General features: G+C 38.0%; 1 protein-coding gene across 2 annotated transcripts in view; it reads right to left on the bottom strand.

Moving 5' to 3' along the window:
* Nucleotides 1-1,325: 1,325 nt before the first annotated feature.
* Nucleotides 1,326-24,112, bottom strand: part of GALC (galactosylceramidase) — a 50,049-nt gene continuing 27,262 nt past the window's right edge. For both annotated transcript variants that reach the window (XM_033109610.1, XM_033109612.1), the window contains 9 exons: nucleotides 23,141-23,265; nucleotides 21,967-22,094; nucleotides 18,203-18,292; nucleotides 17,387-17,473; nucleotides 15,142-15,292; nucleotides 12,566-12,746; nucleotides 8,504-8,667; nucleotides 7,052-7,128; nucleotides 1,326-2,920 (listed from right to left, as the gene is read on the bottom strand). In XM_033109610.1, coding sequence (XP_032965501.1) covers nucleotides 2,756-2,920; nucleotides 7,052-7,128; nucleotides 8,504-8,667; nucleotides 12,566-12,746; nucleotides 15,142-15,292; nucleotides 17,387-17,473; nucleotides 18,203-18,292; nucleotides 21,967-22,094; nucleotides 23,141-23,265 — 1,168 coding nt within the window. In that variant the 3' untranslated portion in view covers nucleotides 1,326-2,755. The remainder of the gene's footprint in view (nucleotides 2,921-7,051; nucleotides 7,129-8,503; nucleotides 8,668-12,565; nucleotides 12,747-15,141; nucleotides 15,293-17,386; nucleotides 17,474-18,202; nucleotides 18,293-21,966; nucleotides 22,095-23,140; nucleotides 23,266-24,112) is intronic.

Here is a 24,112-nt window from a genome sequence, read left to right as displayed (position 1 = left end):
ATTAACAAAACATACGAGGTACGACAATTAAGTTTGCGAACTCACCCTAGAAAAAGTGCTACTACGTACCTTATTGCTGAATATCACTACGGTCACCTTCCAAGTACTCCCCTTGGGAAGCTATGCACCGACACCAGCACCTGTCCACCATTCAAAGCAATTTTGGAACTCTTTTTCTGGAATGGCTATTAGAGCCATTGTAGTATTACCCTTGATGTCCTGAATGTCATCAAAATGTCTTCCTTTCAGTATTTCCTTTATCATTGGGTAAAGAAAGAAGTCATTGGGGGCCAGATCAGGTGAGTAGGGATGGTGAGCCAATATAGTTATTTGTTTACTGGCTAAAAACTCCCTCACAGACAGTGCCCTGTGAGCTGGTGCATTGTGGTGATGCAAGAGCCATGAATTGTTGGTGAAAATTTCAGGTTGTCTAGCTTTTTCACACAGCCTTTCCAGTACTTCCAAATAGTAAACTTGGTTAACTGTTTGTCCAGTTGGTACAAATTCATAATGAATAATCCCTCTGATATCAAAAAAGGTTAGCAACATGGTTGCAACAAGTTTGGGAACTTAATTGTCAGACCTAGTATACATGATTTTAAAAAAAAGAATCTTACATCTGGAATATATAAAGAGCTCTTACAACTCATTAGTAAGACAACCCAATTTTTAAAATGAGCAAAAGATATGAACAGACATTTCACACTAAAAATATATGAATGACAAATAAGCCCATGAAAAGGTGCTCAACATCAAATGCACCTGCTACACACCCATAAGGAAGGATTAAAATTAGAAAGAACAACAAGATGAAGCATTGACAAGAATGTGCAGCAACTGAAACTCTACAACATTGTGATGGGAGGGTAAAAGCAGACAATCATTTGGAAAACAGTATGGCAGTTTCTTATAAGGTGGAACATATACTTACTTTCCAAAAGGGCCAGCAATTTTACTCCTTGGTATTTCACCCGGAAAAACTGAAAACATATGTCCACACAAAGACTTGTACGCAAATGTTCATAACAGCTTTATTTGTAAGACCAAAACTGGGGGGACAAACAAATTGTGGTATAATCCATATAATGGAATACTCTGAAACAAGCAACAAACCATTGACATACACAGCAACGCAGACAAACCTCAAAAGCATGATGCTGAATGAAAGAAACCATTCACACAAAAAAAGTACATAGTTTATGATGCCACTTTTAAAGTGTTTGGAAACAAAGAAAACTTATCAGTAGTGATAGAAATCAGATCCGTGGTTGCCTGAGACGGGGGTAAGAGGAAATGACTGCACAGGTGTACAACAGACGTTTCTGGAGTGATGGAAAAAATTTTTTTTGATATCTTGGTTGGAGTGTTGGTTACATGGATGTATCCACTTATCAAGACTCATTGAACTGTATACTTAAAATGAGAACACTTTATTGTTGTAAATTATATTTCAGGAAAGTTAATTTAAAAATATATATATGTAGGGGTCTGAACTGGAAATCACTCAGACTTGGTTTTAATTTAAAATTTTTCTCTGTAATCTAATTTATTTTAATATTTACTTTCTAGCGTTTAATAGCAATACAAAACTTCATACCAGTTTAGCCTATGTTAAACCATTACAAATTCCAAAATTGAAGAATTAGTTCATTGAAGTTTTAAACTTTCATTATAAAGAATTCCAGAATTTACTTTATCCACAGGAATCATCGAGTTGTTTCTAGGAGGTACTCTAATTCTTAAACATAAATTATACTGCATGAGAAATATGCTCACCCATACTTAAATATATTTGTAGTTTAATGAAATAAATGCATCTAACCAAACCAAATACTAGATGATCCAATTCTATGAACTAGTAAATAGCTAAGTGTTCCCCTTCTTCCACGTACAAGGAGATAAAAGAATTCATTAGCTATTTTAGTCTGTTACCAGTGACATACGAGAAGACAGACCATGAAAGGTAAAATAAAATGAGACAAGAAAATTGCTATCATTTCATCTTTAGATCTACTTACAGCATTGGCTATATGGGATTTTCTTCTTCCAGCCACCCGGGTGAATGTTCATAGAGAGTTAGAAGGATTATAATACTAAAAATTGCATCCAAAACAATTTAAAAATGCAGACAGCCCAATTAATCTGCTAGTATTTATTATTGCAGACATAGCTTTAGAGGTAGTTTATGAATGAGGCATTTTTTCAAATCATCCCACTCATCATATCTATAGTTCAAAAGCATCATCTTAAAAAGGAAAAGAAAAAATACTTTTTAGAATGTATTTTTAGAATAACATGTTGAAGTGGTTTTCAAAAAGCAGCACTTCCAGTGTTCCTCAGCTTCCTGGTACAGCAGCATGACGTGAAGACGAGAATGTAATCAGCTCACTTAGACACACGTCAGCATTAATACACGCATCTCTGTGATGCCGCGTTATTTGCATCTGCATGATCACTTGCAAATAAGACGGCGAGAGCTACACCCAGCATTAACACAGGCTTCGCGGTCTGGACCACCCTAAGGACGGACCAGTGCACAGTGTGAATGCTAGGGGACATCAAAGACTCACCTGTTTCCCCTTGGAATTAGTTCTAAAAAAAAAAAAATCTCCCACAGGATCAAGCAAAAATGTGTTGTTTTTCTCCCCATTTGTTCTTCATTATTTTTAGCCTCCAAACAGCTCACGTAGTGATCCATCGAAACAAGAATTGGCTCTGAACCAAAACCCAAAAGAAGGAAAATCCAAAGAGCGTCTTATGGTGCTCTGTGCATATCAGGGTGGGCTTCCACATGGAAGTTGTCAAACTGTGCGAATTCAAAGGAGTGGGTTCCAATCGCGGCCCAGCCATTCTTCGGGAAATTCACACGGACGTTGGTCCAGAGAGGCTTGCCATTCAACATGCCAGAGGAGAAATGATCCTGGGGTAGAGAGAAAGGCATCCCTTGGAGACGCTTGAAAAGGATTCTCTCAAGTCTGGTTCCTAATAACGCATGGCCCACGTACTTAGTGGAGCTAATATCCTTCTCACTTAAGACTTACCACAGCAACACACAATTCCACAAGTTGGAGCAAAAGTTGGAAATACAGGAAAAATTTTCTCAGAGGAATTCTTATCTACCTACGTAAATAGTTTCCAAGGTACAAGGAATACCTCAGCATTTCCTTGTACTCCACCAAAATGTTGTAAAAGTGACAAAAATGTAAAACTTTTCAAAACATGATTGTAAAAGTTTAGACAGGAGTCCACCAAAATAAAAAAAAAGAAAAAAACAAACAAAAAAAAATTTGTTATTTACGAGTTGTGGCTAACAGCTACCAGCTCTTAAGACATGACTGCTGGAGCCAAACCGTCCATTGATTTAATGCCCTTTTGTCCCCATGTACAAAATATCACTTCAAAGTCATATGAAAAGCCCATCCTTATGTTAGAAAAACAGTAACCATCAGTGAGGACTGGGGAGGGAGGAATGTAAGAAGGGAAGTATCCATAGAAAGGACTCACTGGTCACTGACAGAGAAAGACAAAATAATGTCCTCTTCAGATGGCTGTCATTCCTACCTGGCTAAGTGCTTTGCACACAAGTAAGCAGTAAATGCTAGCTTGCTCTTGTTATCATGATAGCACATCTATGAGCATACACTCACAGCACGCCAATTACAGCTAAACATTTAAAACGAGCTCATTTCCAAGGACCAAGAGCTAAAGATCCACAGCACTAGGCCAAGACCCAAACTAAAATTTGCATTAAAGTCGTACAATGCAATGGGCCTTAACTTAGTTACTGCGTTTTACAGATGGAGATACTGAGACTTCAGATTGAAAATCAGAGCCACGTACATTCGCATCACTGCACACATGCACAGCTACCTTCAGCTCTAAAAGTGCTGATCGAACATCTTCTGCCACTCAGGGAGCAGTGAATGCGAACACTGAACCAAGGACTCATATACACAAATCATATTAAGCACAAACCTGGTGTAACAGTACCTCATCTCCGCCTCCCACCCCAGCCCCTCGCTCCCCAGGTGTCAGCCAACCTAACCTCCTGGCTGCTCTTCGCACAAGGCCAGTCACAGGGACCTCATCTGCTCAGATGGCTCTTCTCATCATTCCGGTCTCTGTTCAAACATACCCCCTGACCTCTCTATCTAGAGAATCCAGGCAGGGGAGCCACTTTATCTCATTGCCCCATTTTTTCCTTCAATTATTTATTTATGTACAAGTTTACTGTCTTAGGACAGGTGGGTGTCAGCCAACTACGGCCCAGAGGCCAGCCACCTCCTGTTTTTATAAAAAGAATTTCATTGGAACACAGTTGCACCCGTTCATTTACCTATTATCTATGGCTCACTACACAGGCAGAGCTGAGTAGCTACAACACAGACCACAAAGCTCACAAAGTGTAAAACATTTGCTACCTGGCCCTTTGCAGAAAAGTCTGCCAACCTCTGTCCTCGCAGAACGCAGGCTCTAAGAAAGAAGGAACCCTGTCCGTCTCACTCATTGCTATATCCCTAGCACTTAGAAAAGTGCACACAGTAAATGCTTAATAAAAATGTGTTAAATGAAAGAATAAAAACCATTTAACCCTAAAGCAGCCTGACAGAAGATACTTCCATTTTACAGATAAAAATTAACAGAAGCTCAAAAAAGGTGAAATAACTTGCTAGAAGTCTCAGGATGTGTCAGCAAGAAAATAGAATGCTGGTCTGTCTGGGCCCAAACACACCTACGCCTGAGAATATTATCTTAAGTCATTAAATAGAAAAGCAAATGTACTAGAATAGCAAAGATGATTCTGAAAAAGAAATAATGAGGTACAGCATAGGGAATATAGTCAATGATATCGTAATAACAACGTATGGTGCGAGGTGGGTCCTAGACAAATTGTGGGGATCACTCTATAAATTATATAAATGTCTAACTACTATGCTACACCTGAAACTAATATAAAATAATATCAAATGTCAACTGTAATTGAAAAAAACAATTTTTTTTCAAGAATGAGGAATTAGCCCACCAGATAGCCACACATTCAGTCATCGAGTATTCACTGGGCTCTGGTGGGACAGTGGGTGTGCCAGGCACCTTTCCAGGTGCTGGAGAGCCAGTGGTGCTTATAGCAGGTAGAGGCCTATCATTGTGGAGCTGTGTTCTAGTGCAGGGAGTAGGACTGACACACACAATCAGCAGAATGTGTGCGATGTCAGGAGGTAATAAGAGCTTTGGAGAAAAATAAACCAAAAGAAGAGGGACAGAGAGTGAGATGAGTGCTATTTTACCTAAGGTGGTTGGGAAAGAGCTCTGAAGGAAGGAAGGGAGTGAGCCATGTGATCAAAGATTTTAGAAGTTAACACAATTTAAAGTGTGATGTTGGATAATAATAAACAAACAGGAATATAAAGAACACAGAAATGTTCAAACACAAGCCTATGCACATGTGATGGTTTGTTACATCAAAAAAGTGACCTTCAAATCCTGGGCAAAAGGACAGTCTTAATAAATGATGATAGCTATCTATCCATTTGTTTTAGAAAAATTATATCGGGCTCTTCCCTTTACAAATCACAGATAAATTCCAGAAGGATTAAAGACTTAAACATAAAAAATAAAAAAATAAAATCCTAAACTTTGTTTAGTTTGGGGGGAAAAAATGTTCCTAACCTAAAGAAAGGAGAAAGCCTTCTTAAACCAAAATAAAACATAAAAGCAATGAAAAAAAAGTGAAATATTTGACACCACCAAAATTTAAAATTTCTATTCATGAAACATACCATCAGCAAATTAAAATACACATCATGAGAGAACAGAAGAAAATATTTGTGACACATATAACCGACAATGGGTTACTACCCAGAATATATAATAAATTCATACAGATTCATCAGAAAAAGACAACACAATAGGAAAATGAGGAAAGAATGTTAATGGATTAATTTCAGAGAAGAGAAACTACAAATAGCCAATAAATATAAGACTTGTAAAATCCCTAATTGTCAAGGAAATACAAATCAGGTCTGTGAGTTTGAAAAAAAATCTCTAAAACTCGATAATATCAAATATTATTGTAACTGCTATAAAAATTGAGTTTGGCTAGCAAAATTTAAAATGCAATTGCACTTTAAATTGCACTCTCAACGTCTGCCTAAACAAATAACAGGATATGTGCACCCCAAGAGGCACATAAGAGATCCCTCCCCTCTACCTACAGTAAAGGCAGCCCTTACTGCCTCAATTCACTAGAAAAGGGAGGAACGAGGAACAAAAGTATGCTCATCAAGTGTGACATAGTTAAATAAAGTATGCTACATCCAAACCAGATAGTCAATACATTTTGATACCGCCTAAAGAATTAGTATAGTCATTTTTTTTGGTCGGGTAAAAGAAGAGAACAAGTTCAAAAAGTTATTTGAATTCCCTTTTTAATCCCTATTATAATCTGAACAAAATTATGACAGGACTATCTTGGTAGAGAGCAGTATATTATACAGAAGAATCTCTCCACACAGCATCCCTTGGAAGCGTGCCAATCAATAACTCATGATCAAACAGTGATTCTGACAAACATTTTTAGGTGCCCATGGTACTAAAATTAATCTGGTATCTCATCTGACAAACATATTCATGGAAACCAGCTTCTAAAATATTGTGTTGACAGTCGAAAACCAAATTATTTTCAACCATCAAAAATAAATGTATGTGACTTTGCTTGTACCTATAAGCTCCAATTATAATCTTGGTTCAGGCAACTTGAAAAAATAGTTCAATTGTTGACTTTATCTCCCAATTACTCCTGAGTTTAAAAAACAAAAACAAAACTTTAAAAAATACTGGGGTGATAAAGAACCACTTGCTGATGGTTCTCATGTCGGTTTACTGTGACACATACTATCGTCCTAGGGAGGAATGGTTTGCTGGTATCATGGCAAATTCTCTGCCTATTTCCATTATTTTGTCAATTTCCCCCTCTCATTTGGTAACAGAAAATGCTACAAAGGCACAAGAAAAGAACATTTTACCTGCAGGCATTCTGACCAGCAATACTTACGTTAATAGTTAAAGTGAGTGTATACCATTCCTGTGCTGTAATTTCAGCTTTTCCTAAAGCATAGATGATCCATCCAGCTGTAACACAAAAAGATGATCTTAATTGATAGATTTCTAAAATCTAAATCACAGAATCACATAAGTCAATGGGGGTTCTCAGGTGGCATTTGTATGCAGTAAAGTCAGCCTCCATAAAGACCTGCATTTCCAGATCTGCACCTGATGTAAAACAAAACAGCCTTCATTCATGCACACATTGAACAAGCGTGTGTTGAGCTCCTAAACTGAGCTCACAAGAGAACCAGTGAAGCCAACTCACAAACCAACTACAGTATAATGCATTAGCACCTCTGGTTCTAAGTCCTGATCGGACTTAACATGGAGGATAAGGAGTATCAAGACTCCCATAAGATTTCTAGCTTGAATAATTGATCACATGGTAATAGCATTCACTGAGAATTACAGAGAGAAGATAATGAGTTAATTTTTGGATGTATTATACTTGAGAGCCAGAGAGAAACACAGCGATGTCGAGTGGGCAGTTTAAAACACAGAGCCGTGGGGGCTGAAGACACAGATTTAAATTCCTACTTCCAATCCTGCCTAGCTCATTTTGAGACCTTGGGCAAATCAATTAACCTCTCTGGCTCTCTGTTATGGGTTGGAAAGTACGACGTACCTTCTAGATCAGTCACACCATGATTATGTCATTTCTACTCTAATGTAATTACTACCCACTGCCTCTGATTTTTATTCTATTTATGGGGCCCTTTTCACCTGAGGAAGAGGCAATAAGAGTAGCAAACTATAAGAGAGAAGAGTTTTTATTAATGCCAGAGGAAAGTCAAGAGACTGCGAATCAAGAAGAGTCACCACCAATAAGGTCTAGTTTCAACAGAGCAGTGTGCTTCCCAAAACCAAAGGGAAGTGGATGGGATTCAACTTGCACATGGTCTACGCACCTATTCTGGATAAAATACTAGTCTACATAAGACAAGGGCAGTGAAGATGAATGAGAAAAGTCAAGCTATTTTCAAATTTTAACTACATTAAGAAACAGGATTACTCCATTTTAAGCAAATCAGTCCCTTTTATATTTCCATGAGCACCGAGACAGCATTCTCATGGTCTTGCTTTTATTTACAGTGTTTCCAGAGAATTCTCTCCCTGCTCCCACCATCTCATCCCAGTCTATGCAAACCCTACCCTGACAGCCCGGCTCAACTCTACAATACCCGAGAAAGCTTTGTCCCATTTTCTCCTTTACTGAGTTGCCTCTCTCTGCACTAATTAATTGACTTATAATTTTGAATTGTTTATTATTTGCGTATGTGTGTTGAATCTTTTCCCAATTAGCTGTCCAAGCACCTTTTATTACTCCCATAGGTAACAAGCAGATGCACCCAGCGACACATTACCTAGCAAGTTAGGTGCCATAGAAGAAGTCACTTACCTAGATCACCTGTAACTCGGTAGGTGCCATTTGCAAAAATCCAGAAGAAAACGCCTCTGGCACTTCTAATCCATATACCACCTTTATTTACTCTTCCGGCAATGAACACACCTCCGTTTTCAGGGGTCTCTATGTAAACATCACACTCGATCCTCACATTGGACCTACAGAATGAAACTGTTGGTTAGTGCTTTTAATTATGCCATTCCGAGAGTAGCACAAATGTGTCATCATTTCACAGCCACAGGTTTCCAAACTTCTAATTGAGATGAAGATGTGATTTGCTAGGTCTGTGCTTGTAGCTGGAATGGGTTTCAAGAGTCTTCACGGATGATGGTTTTAAGTTTTACATGACTAGAGTCAAGTCATTTCATTGCCTCTGTTAGTGAGTTACTGGCAAATAATATTTACTGCTTTTAAGTTTCTTAAGAAAACATTTCTTGTCTCTCTATAATAAAACTATTTCTCATCCTAATATTAAAAGGCACCATTTTTTTTCTAGGAATACAGAAAAGGTAAGTGTCAACACAATTCTGAACAAATAGGTTTATTACATTTCCATCAGCAAACAGAAGCAGTGAAGACAAAGCTAGGGACTCTGGGAGAACATAAAGGACTTCGGGGCTAATTTTTACATTTAAGCCTAATAAGACTTAAAAACTCCAGAAGAAAGACCTAAAATTATTTGTCTGCAAAGACACAGTCAACTCAATCTTGGCTCTACAGCAGGGTTTTCAAACTTGAGCAGCATTGAAATCCCCTGGAGGACTTGTTAAACTCAGTGTGCTGGCCCCACCCCACAGGGTGTGATTCGGTGGGTGTAGGGTGGACGCCTTGAACCTGCTGTCTAACAGACTCCGAGGTAATGCCGAGGCCGCTGATCCAGGAATCCCACTTTGAGGTCCATTTCCCCCTGCAGAGCATCTCTGTCTACATAGAGCAGTAAAACCCTAGTTCTGGGGTCACTGATTGATAGCAGTATATCAAAGGAGGGCAAAGATTCAGCCAACCAGGAACCATCAGGGCTCTAACAGTGAGCTCTCCTCAGGCTTCCTTTTATAAATGCTACCGGAGACCTGCATGAAACAACCACCATAAACCAACATGATCCCTGAAAGTAACTCATCTCCTACTCAAAAGCTAACTGCAAATGAGAAAGAAACCCTGAACACAGCCAAGTAATAAAGCAAGCAACTGATCTAAAATAAAACTACCACCACCAAGAAATATACTGGAAGTGGTGCGGGGGAATGGATCTAGGATTATGTGGCTTTTACAGTTCTCAGTTGCTTCTTATCAGTGAATTGTGGACAGTGGACTTTTACATGTAAATGAAAATATAAAAAAGAGGCACCTGCAACAGGTACACAACAATAAGAGAAATCCACATTTAATCTTCTAATCAGAGCTGGGCGACTTTACAGGAAAATCACATCCCAGTCTCTCTTGTATATCTTCCCGCAGTAGAGGGAGCGTTTCTCTCTGTAGCTTATCACCGCCTTGAAACTACTAAGGACCAACATTGTTCCTTACTTCCCTACCTCTTTTCTGGTTCATCAGCAGTTTGAAAGTACTACACATACGGTCAGCACCACAAAAGTATTCTATGTAGAGTTAGAGTGAAAGAAGATCAAACTTCTTCCCTTTTTCTATTTTTTTACATTACATTCCAGAATAAGTGATTCCGGCATCAAACTTGCAGGCAATTTTACGGATAATGAGTGAAATAGAATAAAAGTGTGGTTTAGTCTTCCATAACCATAATCTCTCAGTAGTGCTGAGAGAACAAAAACCAGCCAACATATTAAGCAAATTGGATCAAAGGGATGCAGAGTTGAGACAAGGGCAGCGAACGGTAATTTTGTGAGTTTCAGATCCCAACCAAAGCTTACTGACAAGATGGAAAGTCTTAAGGAGCTTTGGTCAAGTCTCCTTGTAGCACCATGCTGGTCCTTAACTACATCCAAGTGTGAGAGAGGAAGTTCTACACCAAACACAATTCTAACAGTCCAGGGCACTGTGCATACTTTGAGAGCTGGTCTACTAAAACAGCACTATAGAGGAAGCACACTCATTTTCCCTTTCCTACTCTTAGGAAGAAAGACAGTGATTAAAATGAGGCTCTGCAGTGTGGTCCAAAGCACGTGGGCTCCAGCACCAGATAGACCTGGCCTCTCCCTCTGGTTCTGGAACTCACAAGCATGGGATTGTAGGCAAAGCTTACTCCGAAGCCTCAGGTTCTCAATCTGTAAGGTGGGAAGCGCAGACCAATGTCTTGTATTACTTAGTTTTCATTCCCTCCTTTCCCCACAACAAGTGGGCATCACAGCCAGAGAAAAGAGTGAACATAGGAGGTGTGTGAAGCTCTGAAAAGATCTGGCTCCCTCATACACAGGAGGAGATACTGAAAAACAGTACATAGTAAACAGGATGAGACCAAATTTTCAAGGGTCTTGGAAGTCAGGCATATAAGTAGAGAGAGATCTGATTGATAGCAGGGGAGGGTCACTGCATGTTCCTGATCCATGGAATAACACAACGAAAGCAGGGTCTAAGAAAGGTGAAAACAGTCCGTTCTTGACGTGCATAATTGCTGTTCCCTGGTTCTTTTTCATTCAGAATGTCACTCTTTCCCTCTGTCCCCTCATTTACCCATCCTCCTCTTCCCCCAGTCCTTACCATTGCAATAGCAAAGCTTGAGCATTGCTATTTAAATACTGCAAAATCTCCAAAGTTATTACTATATCATTAAAGAGTCTCTCAATTTTTCTAGAGCCCCAGCCAGAAATAAAGAGAGCTTGGGTTCAGAGAGAGCCCTTCATAGTATTCATGGATGTGGGGGTTAAGGGATGTTACAGAAATTCAAAGGCTTTATGTGGTGACTGGCTTCCAAACTGCTGATCAAAATCACGGGACCCGTGGCTTAGACACTTCAACCCAGCCACTTGTCTTACAATCAGACCATTAGTAACAAATAAGGAACTCACGAATCCCACTGACATGACCAGAAAATCCAGGTAGTCTGTCTCTAAAAAGATGATGGGATAAATGGCATTTCTGTTGTTTAAAAAGACAAGCCACCAAAGTTATAAATTAGGCAAGAGTTCTCCACTCTGCCCCTATAACTCTCCATGGTGCTGTAAGGCTTTCAGAAACTCTGGACAGCTGAAAGTTTGTATCAGAGCTTGGGACTAGAATTGGGATTTATAAAGGAAGTAAGACAATATAGATGAGATAAAGACTTTCTGCAGCATTCCATAGATAAACAGTTCAAGCTTCTTTTCAAAATTATCTTCCCTTACCTTTCCAGTTTGCAAGGTACAGATATGGCTGTTTGATGGTTTGGCATAAATAGTTACATCACTAAACCTGGAATGCCTGTGTTTCCTGTTTCACAGGGAAATATACTAGCTAAAAGAAAAGGCAGAGAAGAAACAACTAAAACAGGTATAATACGCCAGTACGTTGGAATTCCATAGGTGACTTAAAGGAGAAGGTAAAATTTTGGTTCAGTTATTGTATTTTAACTGAAGAATAAATGTCATTTGTCTCTTTACCAGATGCCTACAGAAAAGAGTTGAATTCACTAGCCAACTAAAAGCGGAATTGGTTTTTCCTGTTTCCATCTACTGTCACCTGGTAAATACATTTTCTACAAAGCCTAAAAATACTGTAATTCCAGTGTGGATCCAGCAGGTGGCAACACCAGATCAACAAATCAACATTTCAGCAAAACAAAAAACCGGAAACGACACGCAAATCACAAAGTCTGTTTATAAATAAATACTCAGTTATTATTGGGTCCAAAAGTCCTCAGTTTTTATATTAAAATCAGTCTGCTCCTGCAATAATCACTATTAAACCGGGCAAATCTGAGAAAGGAAACTGAAGTAGCAAAACAATTGGCTAGTTTGTGGCCACCGTGATATTTAATACTTATCCCACGCTTCCTAGGTTCTTGGACAAGGAGGGCTGTGGAACAGTCTTTGCTTCAGAATGTACCTGACAACATTACAAGGTTATTTCAGTCAGATCTACATTCAGAACACCAGTTTCACATACCATTTGTAATCTCCTATAACACTGATCGTGCTGGCCGCGTCGGCAGCCCAGGTAATGGGGCGCTGATTGAGAACTTGGCGGAGTGTGAAGCGGTGCTCTCCAGGGTCTTCGGAGTTCATGAAGTATTCAAACACGCCAGTCTGATCAGCAAAATTAGGAGCTTCACTAAAAAACGGGTAATCTGTTCAGAACATAATAAATTCTCTGTTTAATATCAAACCCCCACAGAATCTTTCCTCGCTCACATTATACGGTACATTCTGAAACACTTTAAAAAGTTTTAAATGAGTAAATGATACTTATCACCAAAGTTTAGGGTTCAGGTTAATAAAGAGATACTGATTTTTATATCATCCTTATTAAAATACCATACTGTATGGTAATTTAATAAGGATGATATAAAAATCAGTTTGACACACAGACTTTACTAATTTAATCCGTGCAATTAATTGCTTAAGAGGAAAGATCATGAATTCTGGAGTAAGGCAGATCTGGGTTCAAATTCTAGCTCAGTCATTCCCCTTGGGCATGTTGCTTAAAGCTCTGTTTTTTCCTCAAGTTTCCTCATTTCTATGTGGGGTTGAGGACAAGAGTAAAAAATGAATGTACATAGGGAGACCACCTCAGGGATGATGTAGATGCCTGATCACTGCACTGTACACCTGAAGCTGAAGCTGAACGATAACGAATGTCAACTACAATTTTATATATGTATATATAGTTACAAGAAGTGGAGGTATAACAGCATTAGGAACAGAGGCAGTGGAAATGTAACGGCTGTGTGCGACGTCAGAGGGGTAGTAGATGGGGGAGGGGAGTTATCACTGTGTGAGGGATATAAATGATAAATGTCTATTACATTGTTTTGTGCACCTGAAGCTAATAAAAATAAGCTATCAGGAGGATTCACAAAATACATGTAACCACTGGAAAAAAAAATGAATGTACATAAGTGTGTATTTAAGCCAGCACCTAACAAGGGCTCAGTAAGAGATAGTTTTGTTATTTCTAATATCTGTCAAATAAGGTTCTAAATCACTAGTCAGTCATCACAGCTAGAAAACACTAGAAAAGGCTTACTATGCCAAACACAGAATTTAGAAATTACAAATTTTCTTCTATTTCTAAAATGGAATAAAAATCGGTTTTGAGCCTAAGCTATCTATCAGTCTCTTCTTAGTTTTATTAAATTATAGTCTCATGATGATGAAGGATATAGAAGAGCAATTTTATTCGCAATATCTTATAGCTATTTTGCACTTCATGATTTTCCAAGGGTTTTCACATTCATCACATCATTTTAGATGTTAAGAACCATATAAAGTAGTTCCAAAGCCTTTAATTTTCAGTTTTTAGTTTATCATGCAGCCAATAATGCATTACATTGTAGATGTGAAGGCTTAGAAATGCCCTTCAGTCTTCAGGTCACAGAATACATAGTGTTGGTGTTGGCTGAAGTTCCTCGATCTCATGAACTAGGCCAGCTCCCGCTCATCCACTGAAGGCAGAAGAGTTACCTTTACTAACAGAGAACTGAGCAACCGATTGCTAGGACATTCGTGGTTGACAAAATTAATGGGTTGATTTAAGAAGTCATTCCAGAGAGCTGTAAGAAAACAAAGCACCAAGCTCCCCTGAGGGCCACTGCTGTCTGTGTTAGCCAAAGAACTGAGAGGTTTCCGGTCCAAAGGGCCTTATACTCCACTCAACCAGGAGTTCATTTCCTGGGAAGGGGAGCTAAGACCCTGTGGCAGTGACCACGGGGAGGGGGTGGTAGGAGTCTCCACCAGTGGTGGAACGATCAGCCCTGAGGCAAAAGGCAGTTTGACTCTCTCTAGCAATGTCAATCTCCCTCCCTACTTCTTTCCTACAGGTCCTAGGAGCAGAGAAAAGAGCCACCTGACCCTGTCTGTGAGGTCGTAATGCTATATAACGACACTTAAGAGTCACCAAGTTTTGTCGCTTGCTGAGTGATCTAGGAAAATAACCACAATGCACTGCCTAACTCTTCAAACAGTTTTCCTAAATTGCCTATAATCAAAAGCTTTTTCTGATAGCTTCAGGGCAGATCTTCCCAGAAACCCAGGAGAGAGCAAATTTAAAACTCCCAAGCCTAGCTAAACAATGAGTTGGATTACCCAAGGATAACAGAACTGCCCATCAGCGCTCAGTCTGCTAGCACTGAGAGAAGACATGTATGTGACATGTATTAATGTGCCTTAACCTCCACACAAAAGGGCCATGTCAATAACGGCTTTCATGGCATATGGACAAGAGGGCTTAGCAGTGTGTCACAAACCGTAAGTTTCACCCCAAAACAAGTTAAAATGATAGCTTTCATTCTTACAGTGTCCTCTATGTTTTTTCTGGCACTGAAAAATACAGGGTCCTCAAGTTGAGATTTACCGTGAAATAACACAAAAGTTAAGTCTCATTTACCGCATAGAGATTTAGAGCTAAATGAATGTACTTTTCGTAGACACTCTGTCATGCACCGGCTTGTCAGGTATAAATCTTCCCACTACTGCTAAAAATGAAAAACAAGTTAAGTTTTAGTGGGGGGAAAAAAAACTTACCGACATTGAAATCTTCTTTATAGATACGTGGGAAGGGCTGGGACTTGGGAGGCAGGGGATAGCTGCCTTTGCTACCACTGGTGAGCGTCGTGAGTGTGAATAGCTCGTCCTCTTGCAGTTCAAGGGTGAAACTGCCATTGCTGTCCAGGAGCTGAAAGAGAAAACGTCGGGTTCAAGGATAGGTGCTTTGGCTCATCTCATTTGGGCAAAACAGCTTTTTAAAAAACTAAGCTTAAAGATAAGCCAAACTCATTTTTGTTTACATATCCTAACCATTTGTAAGGGGCACACCCAATATCAAGACCCTCGGAATATTTTTAAAGTTATTTTGAAGACTTTATAAAATTATACTTTATGGAAAGTATTTTAAAAGCATTTCACTACATGGAGAGAAGGGAGTCTGGATGAACCCCAAGTCTATTTCTATTGGCCTGTTCTTTTCCATTAGACTGTAAGCTCCTTAAAGCTTATATATATTCAACACACATAAATAAGAAAACTGCTTATTTTTTAGGACTTTACTAATTTTTTTACTAAGGTACAAAAATCCATAAAAATCTCACTGTTGACCCAGGTATTACCCACAGAAAACCTTTTACTATTAAGAAAACAATGTCCAACTTATTGTATGTTCAATATGTATTTCCATTAGCAAGTTAGGTTTATATCATATTTGTGATCTTAGCAACTCAATCCCTTTCAGGCACAATTTCCTCATCTACAAAAAGAAGGGGCACGTACATACTTCATTGGGCTGTAGTGAGGATTAAATGAGATAGTGTATATAATCAAGTGCTCTTAGCTCAGTGAGTGACCTACGAGAAACACGCCCTCTATCATACCTGTTCTAGGCTAAATGTAGACCTCTTAAGACACTGGAATTTGCATTAGATTATGACCACTTTATGAAATTTGAGCAGCTTTGTTTTTCTACTTTGAACTAAAGGAGTTTATACCATATCTTTGCTTTAATAATAAATTACTGGTCAGATCTATAAAATATCTAATACCATATTCTTGCTCCGAAATAACCCCAAATTATATTATTTTTCCCATCAGGAGAATCAGTTTTATTATGTTATTTCTAACAATTGGTTGCATAAAAAGTACAGACCATTCTCTTTTTTTGGAATGTAATATATAATGGGTGTTCAACCATTGACAGTGACTGGTGGATTCACAGAATATTAATGATTACCAGGAAAAGTAGCAGATCTGTGTCACTAGGTGAAGTAATGCACTTGACTAGGCCAATTCACTCTTTGAAACATTTCCCGAGAAAGCATCACGTACTAAGCACTAGAGTAGGCACCTGAGGTAAAAAGCTAAATAAGGCCGGGCTTCAGTCCTCAAGGGGTCCAGTGTCGTGGGAAAGTGTTTAGATAAGCACATATTCCTACGTGGCTGTGCGCTAAGACTGGTGGTAACGCCCCAAAGTGACAACTGAGCTGAGTCTTGAAGAAGAATGTCAAAGACATGTGGAGAAGGCATCCTAAGAGGAAGAAAAAGCATGTGCACAGTCACAGAAGTAATTGAATTGGCATGCCATGCTCTGCAAAATGCAAGAAGTTTAGTCTGTGAGGCCAGGTTAGTAGGACATGCGTCTAGAAAGGAAAGCAGTGTTTTACCTCCTGAGAAGATCACAAGGGTCACGGGCTACACTAAGGGGTGTGAACTTAGAGGAAAAATCACTGAGGTCCTTTGAGCAAGAGATTGATAAAAATCAGATCTGCAGCTTAGACACATCACTTCAGTGAAAGTGTGACAGCCCGGAGAGAGTCAGATTGGAAGCTAGATAAACAGGAGGTTGTTTCCAAAATACAGGAAAGAGATAATGAGGAACTGAAGCAAGCAATGGGAATGGAGAATAAGGAATGGGTAAGAGAAATGTGGATGATAGAATCGACTACACTTGATTAGTGGTAGCATATAAAGGGTGAGTGGGAAAGACAAAGTTTCAAATGAGACTCAAATTTCTGAGTTGGGTAGGCAAGTGATGGTGGTGCCATTCACCAAGACAAACTAAATACCTAAAAAAACAAATACACCTATAAAACACAATCTTCTATATTGCTATGAAGAAGGTTTCTATTTAAAAAATGAAAAAAAAAAAACTGCTGGGGACAACTTTATCTCTATTACACTTCAGCTATAAAATCAATTATAAACTTAAAAATTCTTAATTGTTAATCAAATTTCTTTTCCCTTTTACTGTTCAAAATATAGGAATTTATTTTAAATCTACCCATAGAGAATCCAGTTGTTTAAAAAGAAATCTCTCAGATGATTTTCCAAGCTTGGTATGCCACACCTGTAGCTCTGGTATTTTACTCTGAGGAGAAAACACACAAAAAGACAGAGTTAAGTGGTTTATCACCCTCTTTGAGAATTTCCAAAATCAGTACCAGCAGGAATAAACTAATGACAATATGCACTCTATTTCTATTTACCAAAAGACCCACCTCGAATTTTAAACAGTAACATTTTGAAAGGAGGAAGGTATTATTCAAGCAAATATTTTATTTTCTGTAAATCTACAGACTTTTGGCAAATGTTTAAAAAGATTTTAGTGTCTTTGCTTCAAAGATACTCATTATTGTACCTGTGTTAAAAGCTCTTTAAGAATGTTCTGGTATTAAAAAACAATTCTCATGCAATTAGTAGTCCGGAAGTGCACTGTATTTAAATCTAACAGTAGGTAGAAATAGGTAGAATCTGGTTTAGTGTGTGTGTGTGTGTGTGTGTGTGTGTTTTGTACAGAGTACTGCAAAGATAAATGTTTGAAAGTTCCTTAGATAACATAATTGATGCTTCGACCAATAAGAATGACTTTCTTACAAGTGACTTTGGTTAAGTGTTCTTCAAAGCCATGGAGTTTTACCTCTGAGTGGCTTTGGTAGTGTTTGACTAAAACCAATCAGCAGATAGAAGACACCAGGCATTTATCCATTCATATGCAAACTCTTAATAACCATAACATAAGACTTCACTTAAGAACTGCTAGCCTGTGATAAAATATATAAATTCTCAAAAGAAAATAATGCCCCACATATTTACTTACAAAAGAACCCTTAAGGACGAAGGTAGCAAATTGGTGTGACACATTGAAATAAGGAAGAAGTGGCCGTATACATTTAGAATGTGTATGGCTCTGAGGAAAGAAAAAAAAAATCACTAAGTTATCTAAATGATGTACAAAGCATCTTACAGGGAAAAAATTAAACATGTAGTGCCCCAAGATTAACAGAAATGGCACACAAATAAGTTTATTTCTAATTTTTAAAGACAGTTTTTAACATAACCTTTATTCAATGTCTATTGTGTATGCCTAGTCAAAGTCAAGCTTATTGGCATTTTGACTGAGTCAAACTTTTCATTCATAGCTAAATACCTGTCATTTCACAGCACACATAGATTAATTTTTATGTTATAACTATTTTCCAAGTAACATACATCAACTAAAAAGCAATGCTTGGGATGCTTTTACTGAAAAGGCATCTCATCTAAGTACAACCTTCAAGTACACAACCAAGTTCAGCTAAATAGATATAACAAGTAGTTCTCACATTTCCAACATAATTTTTTACTAAATAGTCATTACTATGGGCTTGAATCAAAAGAAGTGTGCACCATAATCCTTACTCGAAGAGACTCAACAATCACAGAGCACTAGAAGTATAAGGTTCTGGGCCAGGCTTCATAGAAAATAAAAAAATTACAATTATTATTGTAATTAGAGATGTTAATACCCTATCCTCAGCAACTGATACACAGCCAGATGGAAAATCAACAAGAATATAGACGATTTGGACAACCCTACCAAGCAAGTAACTTAGATGTCTACCTGGATGGATATCTATAGATCATGTCATCCAGCAACAACAAAATGTATATTCCTTTCAAGTGCACAAAGAACATTTACAAAGATATATCATATTCTTACCCACAAAAGAAGTCTCAGTAAATTCAGAAAGATTCAAGTCACACAAAGTATGTTCTCTAACCATAATAGAATTAAATCACAAACGAGTAACAGAAAAACCTGTGAAAAAACTCCAAAATATTTTAAAACCAACAAATTTCTAAATAATCCATGGCTCAAAGGAAAAATGAAACGGGAAATTAGAAAGAATTTTGAGCTGTATGAAAATAAAAATAATGTATCAACATTTGTGGGATGCCACTAAAGCAGAACTTAGGAGAAAATTTATAGCACTAAACACCTAGATTAGAAAAGAAGAAGGATTTGAGACTTCAGCTTCCACCTTAAGGTACTATGAAAAGAGAAACAAATTAAAACCAAAGTAAGCAGAAGAAAGAAAATAATAAAAATCAAAGGACAAACCAATTAAAAAAAAAACAGAAAAAAAGAAAGAATAATCAAGAAACCAAAAGCTGATTCTTTGAGAAAATCAATAAAATAGATAAACTTCAAAATGTTAAATATAGAGTTACCAACTGACCCAGTAATTCCACTCCTCAATATTTATTTACTCAAGAGAAATGAGAGCACATGTCCACAGAAACTCTTATACACAAATGTTAATCTCAGCATTATTCAGAATACCCACAAATTGAAAACAACTCAAGCATACATCAACTGATAAACGCATAAACAAAATGTCATGTATCCATACAATGAAATATACAGGCATAAAAATAATGAAATACTGATATAGAACTATGAAAACATTAAGTGAAGGAAGCCAGACACAAAAAGCCACAGATTGTACAATTCAATTTATATGAAATGTCAAATCCAAAGAGAGAAAAAGTAGACTAGTAGTGGGGCGGCCAGATGGCTCAGTTGGTTAGAGCATTAGCTCTGACCAACAGAGTTGCTGGTTCAATTCCCACATGGGCCAGTGAGCTGCACCATCCACAACTAGATTGAAGACAACGAGCTGCCCCTGAGCTTCCAGAGGGGTGGCCAGATGGCTCAGGTGGTTAGAGCGCAAGCTCTTAACAAGGTTGCCAGTACAGTTCTCGCATGGGACTGTGGGCTGTGCCCCCTGCAACTAAGATTGAAAACAGCGACTGGACTTTGAGATGAGCTGCGCCCTCCACAACTAGATTGAAGGACAATGACTTGGAGCTAATGGGCCCTGGAGAAACACACTGTTCCCCAATACTCCCCAATTAAAAAAAAAAAGTAGACTAGTGGTTGCCAGGGGATGACAGAATGGGAAGTGATTGCTAATGAGTCTGGGGTTATCTTTTGGGGTGACGAAAGTGTTCTGGAATTACATAGTTGCACGACTCTGTGAATATACTAAAAACCACTGAACTGGACACTTCAAAGGGTGAATTTCATAGTATGTGTATTCAAGTTCAACTTAAAATTTAATTAGTATAATTCATTAATTTAGCAAACAAACAAAAAACCATATGATGCTTCCAATAAATACAGAAAAACATGACAAAATCCAACATCCATTCATGATTAAAAAACAAAAAGATAGGAATAGAGGAGAACTTCATCCTGATAAAGGATGTGTATGGAAAACATCATACTTAATGGTAAAAGACTCAATGCTCTTCTCCTAAGATCAGACAAGACAGGGATATCTGCTCCCACTGCTGCCATTCAACATTGTATTGGAGATTGTAGCCAGTCCAATCAAGCAAGAAACAGAAATAAAACATATTCATATTGGAAAGGAAGATGTAAAATTATTTTTATTGGCAGATCATCTACAAAGAAAATCCCATGGAATTTACCAAAAAAACTACTAGAATTATACATGAGCTTAGCAAGTTGGCAGGAAACAAGATCATTATACAAAAACCTGTATTACTATACATTAGCCACTAATAAAATTAAAATTTTTAGAAATATTATTTACAATAGAATTGAAAGTGTGAACTAGTTAAAATTTTGACAAAAGATGTGCAAGACCTGTACACTGAAAACTACAAAATACTGTTGAGAAATTAAAGAAAACTTAAATAAGTCTGAGGATATGCCTAGTTAACGGGTTGAAAGTCTTGATGCTCTTCAGATATCAATTGTCCCCAAATTGGTCTAGAGATTCAAGGCAATCCCAATCAAAATCTGAGCAGGCTTTCTTTTTTTATTTTTTGTAGAAACTGACAATCTGATTCTAAAATGCACATGGCAATGCCAATAACCTAGAATTGCCAAAACAACTCTGAAAAAGAACAGAGAGGGCTAATGACACCTGTTTCTAGGAATTATTATATATACAGACTGAACAGATGCACAAAAGAGTCTTCATGAGCTTCCCTTTCCTGACTAAAAGCAGCAACCTGTAGGGAATAAGACTGCCATAAATTCCTCTTCAGGCTGGATCTAGCCCCAGAAATGAGGAATAAGAACAAAACCTACAGCAAGTCTACGGTTTCGTGGCCCTGAAGGAGGGGAAATGACCACTCATCTCAGGACACTCGAACCGATTGTTTTACCCTTTGTTCTCCTGAAAGCCCATTGTTCTTTCCAAAGTCATTTATTTTCCATAAGTGCCCCTTCGACCTGTCCCCATTATCTATTAAACTAGGTCTACAAACCCAAATTCTAATCACCCCTATGAGTTACTCATCACTGGGTTTCTCCCACCATTGCATGCACAAATAAATTCTGTTTTGTTTTCTCCTTTTACTCTTTGATCAGTTTAATTGGTGGGGGTCCCAGCTACTGAACCTGAGAGGGTATAGGAAAAAGTTTCCCCATCCCCTATACTGTTTATTATATGTCAATTATACTTTAAAAATTGGTTTTTAAAAAAAGGTGTTCAACGTGTTTTATACTGTCTTTGAAATACTAACAAAGTGAGTTAATCCAAAAAACAAAAAACAAAGAATTACCATAGTTTCAATGATGATGGTAAGGTTACCTAAGCCATCAGTCAGAGCTACGTAGCTTCCTCCTTTCTCTAAATGGCCAACTGTCTTCAGGTAATACCAACCTGGTTGAGTGAACTGAGTGGTATGAGCTACAGAAAAGCAAAGAAAGACTCAAATAAGATTTAACAATGGTGATAACAGGGTTTCTTTTAAACAAAAACATTGTCTACTGATTTGAGTCTGATTAAGTCTAAAAGCTATTTACTCTGGAAAAAATACTTGCCAACCCCGTGTTCCAGCTTTGGACTAATTAGTCCAGTTAAATGGTACAATTGTGGGAAGATTCTTAGAATGACTGGTAAAAATAAATGAACCATACTCTATCAGTTCAAGAATATTTATGATCTTTTTTTCCAAGAGTAAAATAAAGTTATCTCCTCCCAACCTTTCTTCACCTCTATTTAACCAATCCTAATATAACTACAAAAAAATAAAGTTTAAAAAGTTAATAATGCATTTCAAAAACTAAGCTTTATGGTTTCAAATGAGCTTATTTCTACAACATATATTTATTAGGCACTTCCAAAGCTGGCCCTGAAAATGTGCTGAGCAATATTCCATGCCCCAACCCCACCACCCAAAAAATCAATTTCAGCATTTAAGGACTTAAACAAGATATACGCCAAAGTAACATATTCATTATTTTTAATTAAAGTTACTTGAGCAACAGCCAGTGCGAGGACATTCTGACCCTCCTCTCTGTCCCCTAAAAGCAGGAAATAAATCTCCCCTGTGAAAGGCAGAGATATCCTTATTGCCTGAGACAGGAAACTCAGAGCCCAGAAAGCTGTGTAAGGGAACCGCTTAGTTTCCTCACTAACTACTGCAGGCCTATTTTGTTGCCTTGTGAGTTCTTCACAGATTCTTTGTTTCTTTGTCTAAAATGTGTATCAACAGCTTGCTTTGGTCACTTCGTAGGTCCCACGTTTGTGAGACTTCCCTATGCACAAAATTAAATGTGTTCTGTTTTTCCCTGTTGTTAATCTGTCTTCTATCTATTTAATTATTAGACAGCCAAAAGAACAAAGAGGGTTAGGGGAAAATGTTCCCCCTCCCTGACAATCCCCTCTCAGTGTTTTCTGCTTTATTGGTTAGAAAGGAATCTAAGGAGTGACAGATGGTGTCAGAACCACACCTGATACCCAGATAGGAGACTCTACCACGTAATGCCCACTCCATGGCTCCTGAGCAGTCATCAGTCCACAGCGCCCATATGGCAACTGTTCGTAGTAACTAGCCACCAAATTCCAAGCGATTGTTCTAAAAGATTTGTTTGATAAAAAGAGAAACAACAAAAAAGCTTGTGATCAAAATGTAAATGTCTAGAAGCCTATATAGTAAAAAGACCTTAACACAGTTTATATAAATATACACAAATAACCAAAAAATGACCACCCAAAGAAAGAAAACATAAGCTGCCTACATTCACTCATGTTTTGAAAAATCCAGTGCTGGATGCATCTAAATATTTTAATGGTGAATCGCATAATAAAACAATATAGATATATATGAGGTATGCAATTTTTACTGAACAATGGTATAACCAGAAGATGGATTATGCCCTACCAGTGCCAGACATGTCATAAATCTGAGTAAATATAAAGGCTTTTATCCATACCTGCTTTCCTGTTGACAGACTTCTTAACGCCCCAGTTTCATGACATAATTTTATGAGTTTGACTCAGAGCTGTTGCAAAGTTTTACAAATGAGAACTCTTAGAGTCTGACTGCCTGGGTTCAAATCATGGTTCCACCACTTAACCTCTCTGGACCTCAGTTTCCTCATCTGTAAAATGAGGATAATAATTGTACCTAGCTCATGGGACTGTTGTGAGGATTGAATATCCTAACACATATGAAGGGTATAGAAAAAGGTCTGGGCTGTAGCACCACTATGATTCTGCTTCATCGAAACATATTAATTGGGTCAGCTTGCTGGTCTGTATTTGGTTCATTCTTTCAGATGTCCACAACTGGTATTAAATAAACCCTACGACTGTGACTCTGGTTCTCAGGAAAATCCATGGGCAAAACAGAAGGTCTGGACCCTGATACTGCTTGGTTTCTCACAAAAAAAAAAAAAAAAATAGAGCTTACAGAATTTTTC

The sequence above is a fragment of the Rhinolophus ferrumequinum genome, chromosome 6 (genome assembly GCF_004115265.2).
Source record: "Rhinolophus ferrumequinum isolate MPI-CBG mRhiFer1 chromosome 6, mRhiFer1_v1.p, whole genome shotgun sequence".
Lineage (NCBI taxonomy): Eukaryota > Metazoa > Chordata > Mammalia > Chiroptera > Rhinolophidae > Rhinolophus > Rhinolophus ferrumequinum.
This window is presented reverse-complemented; position numbering and strand designations above follow the sequence as displayed.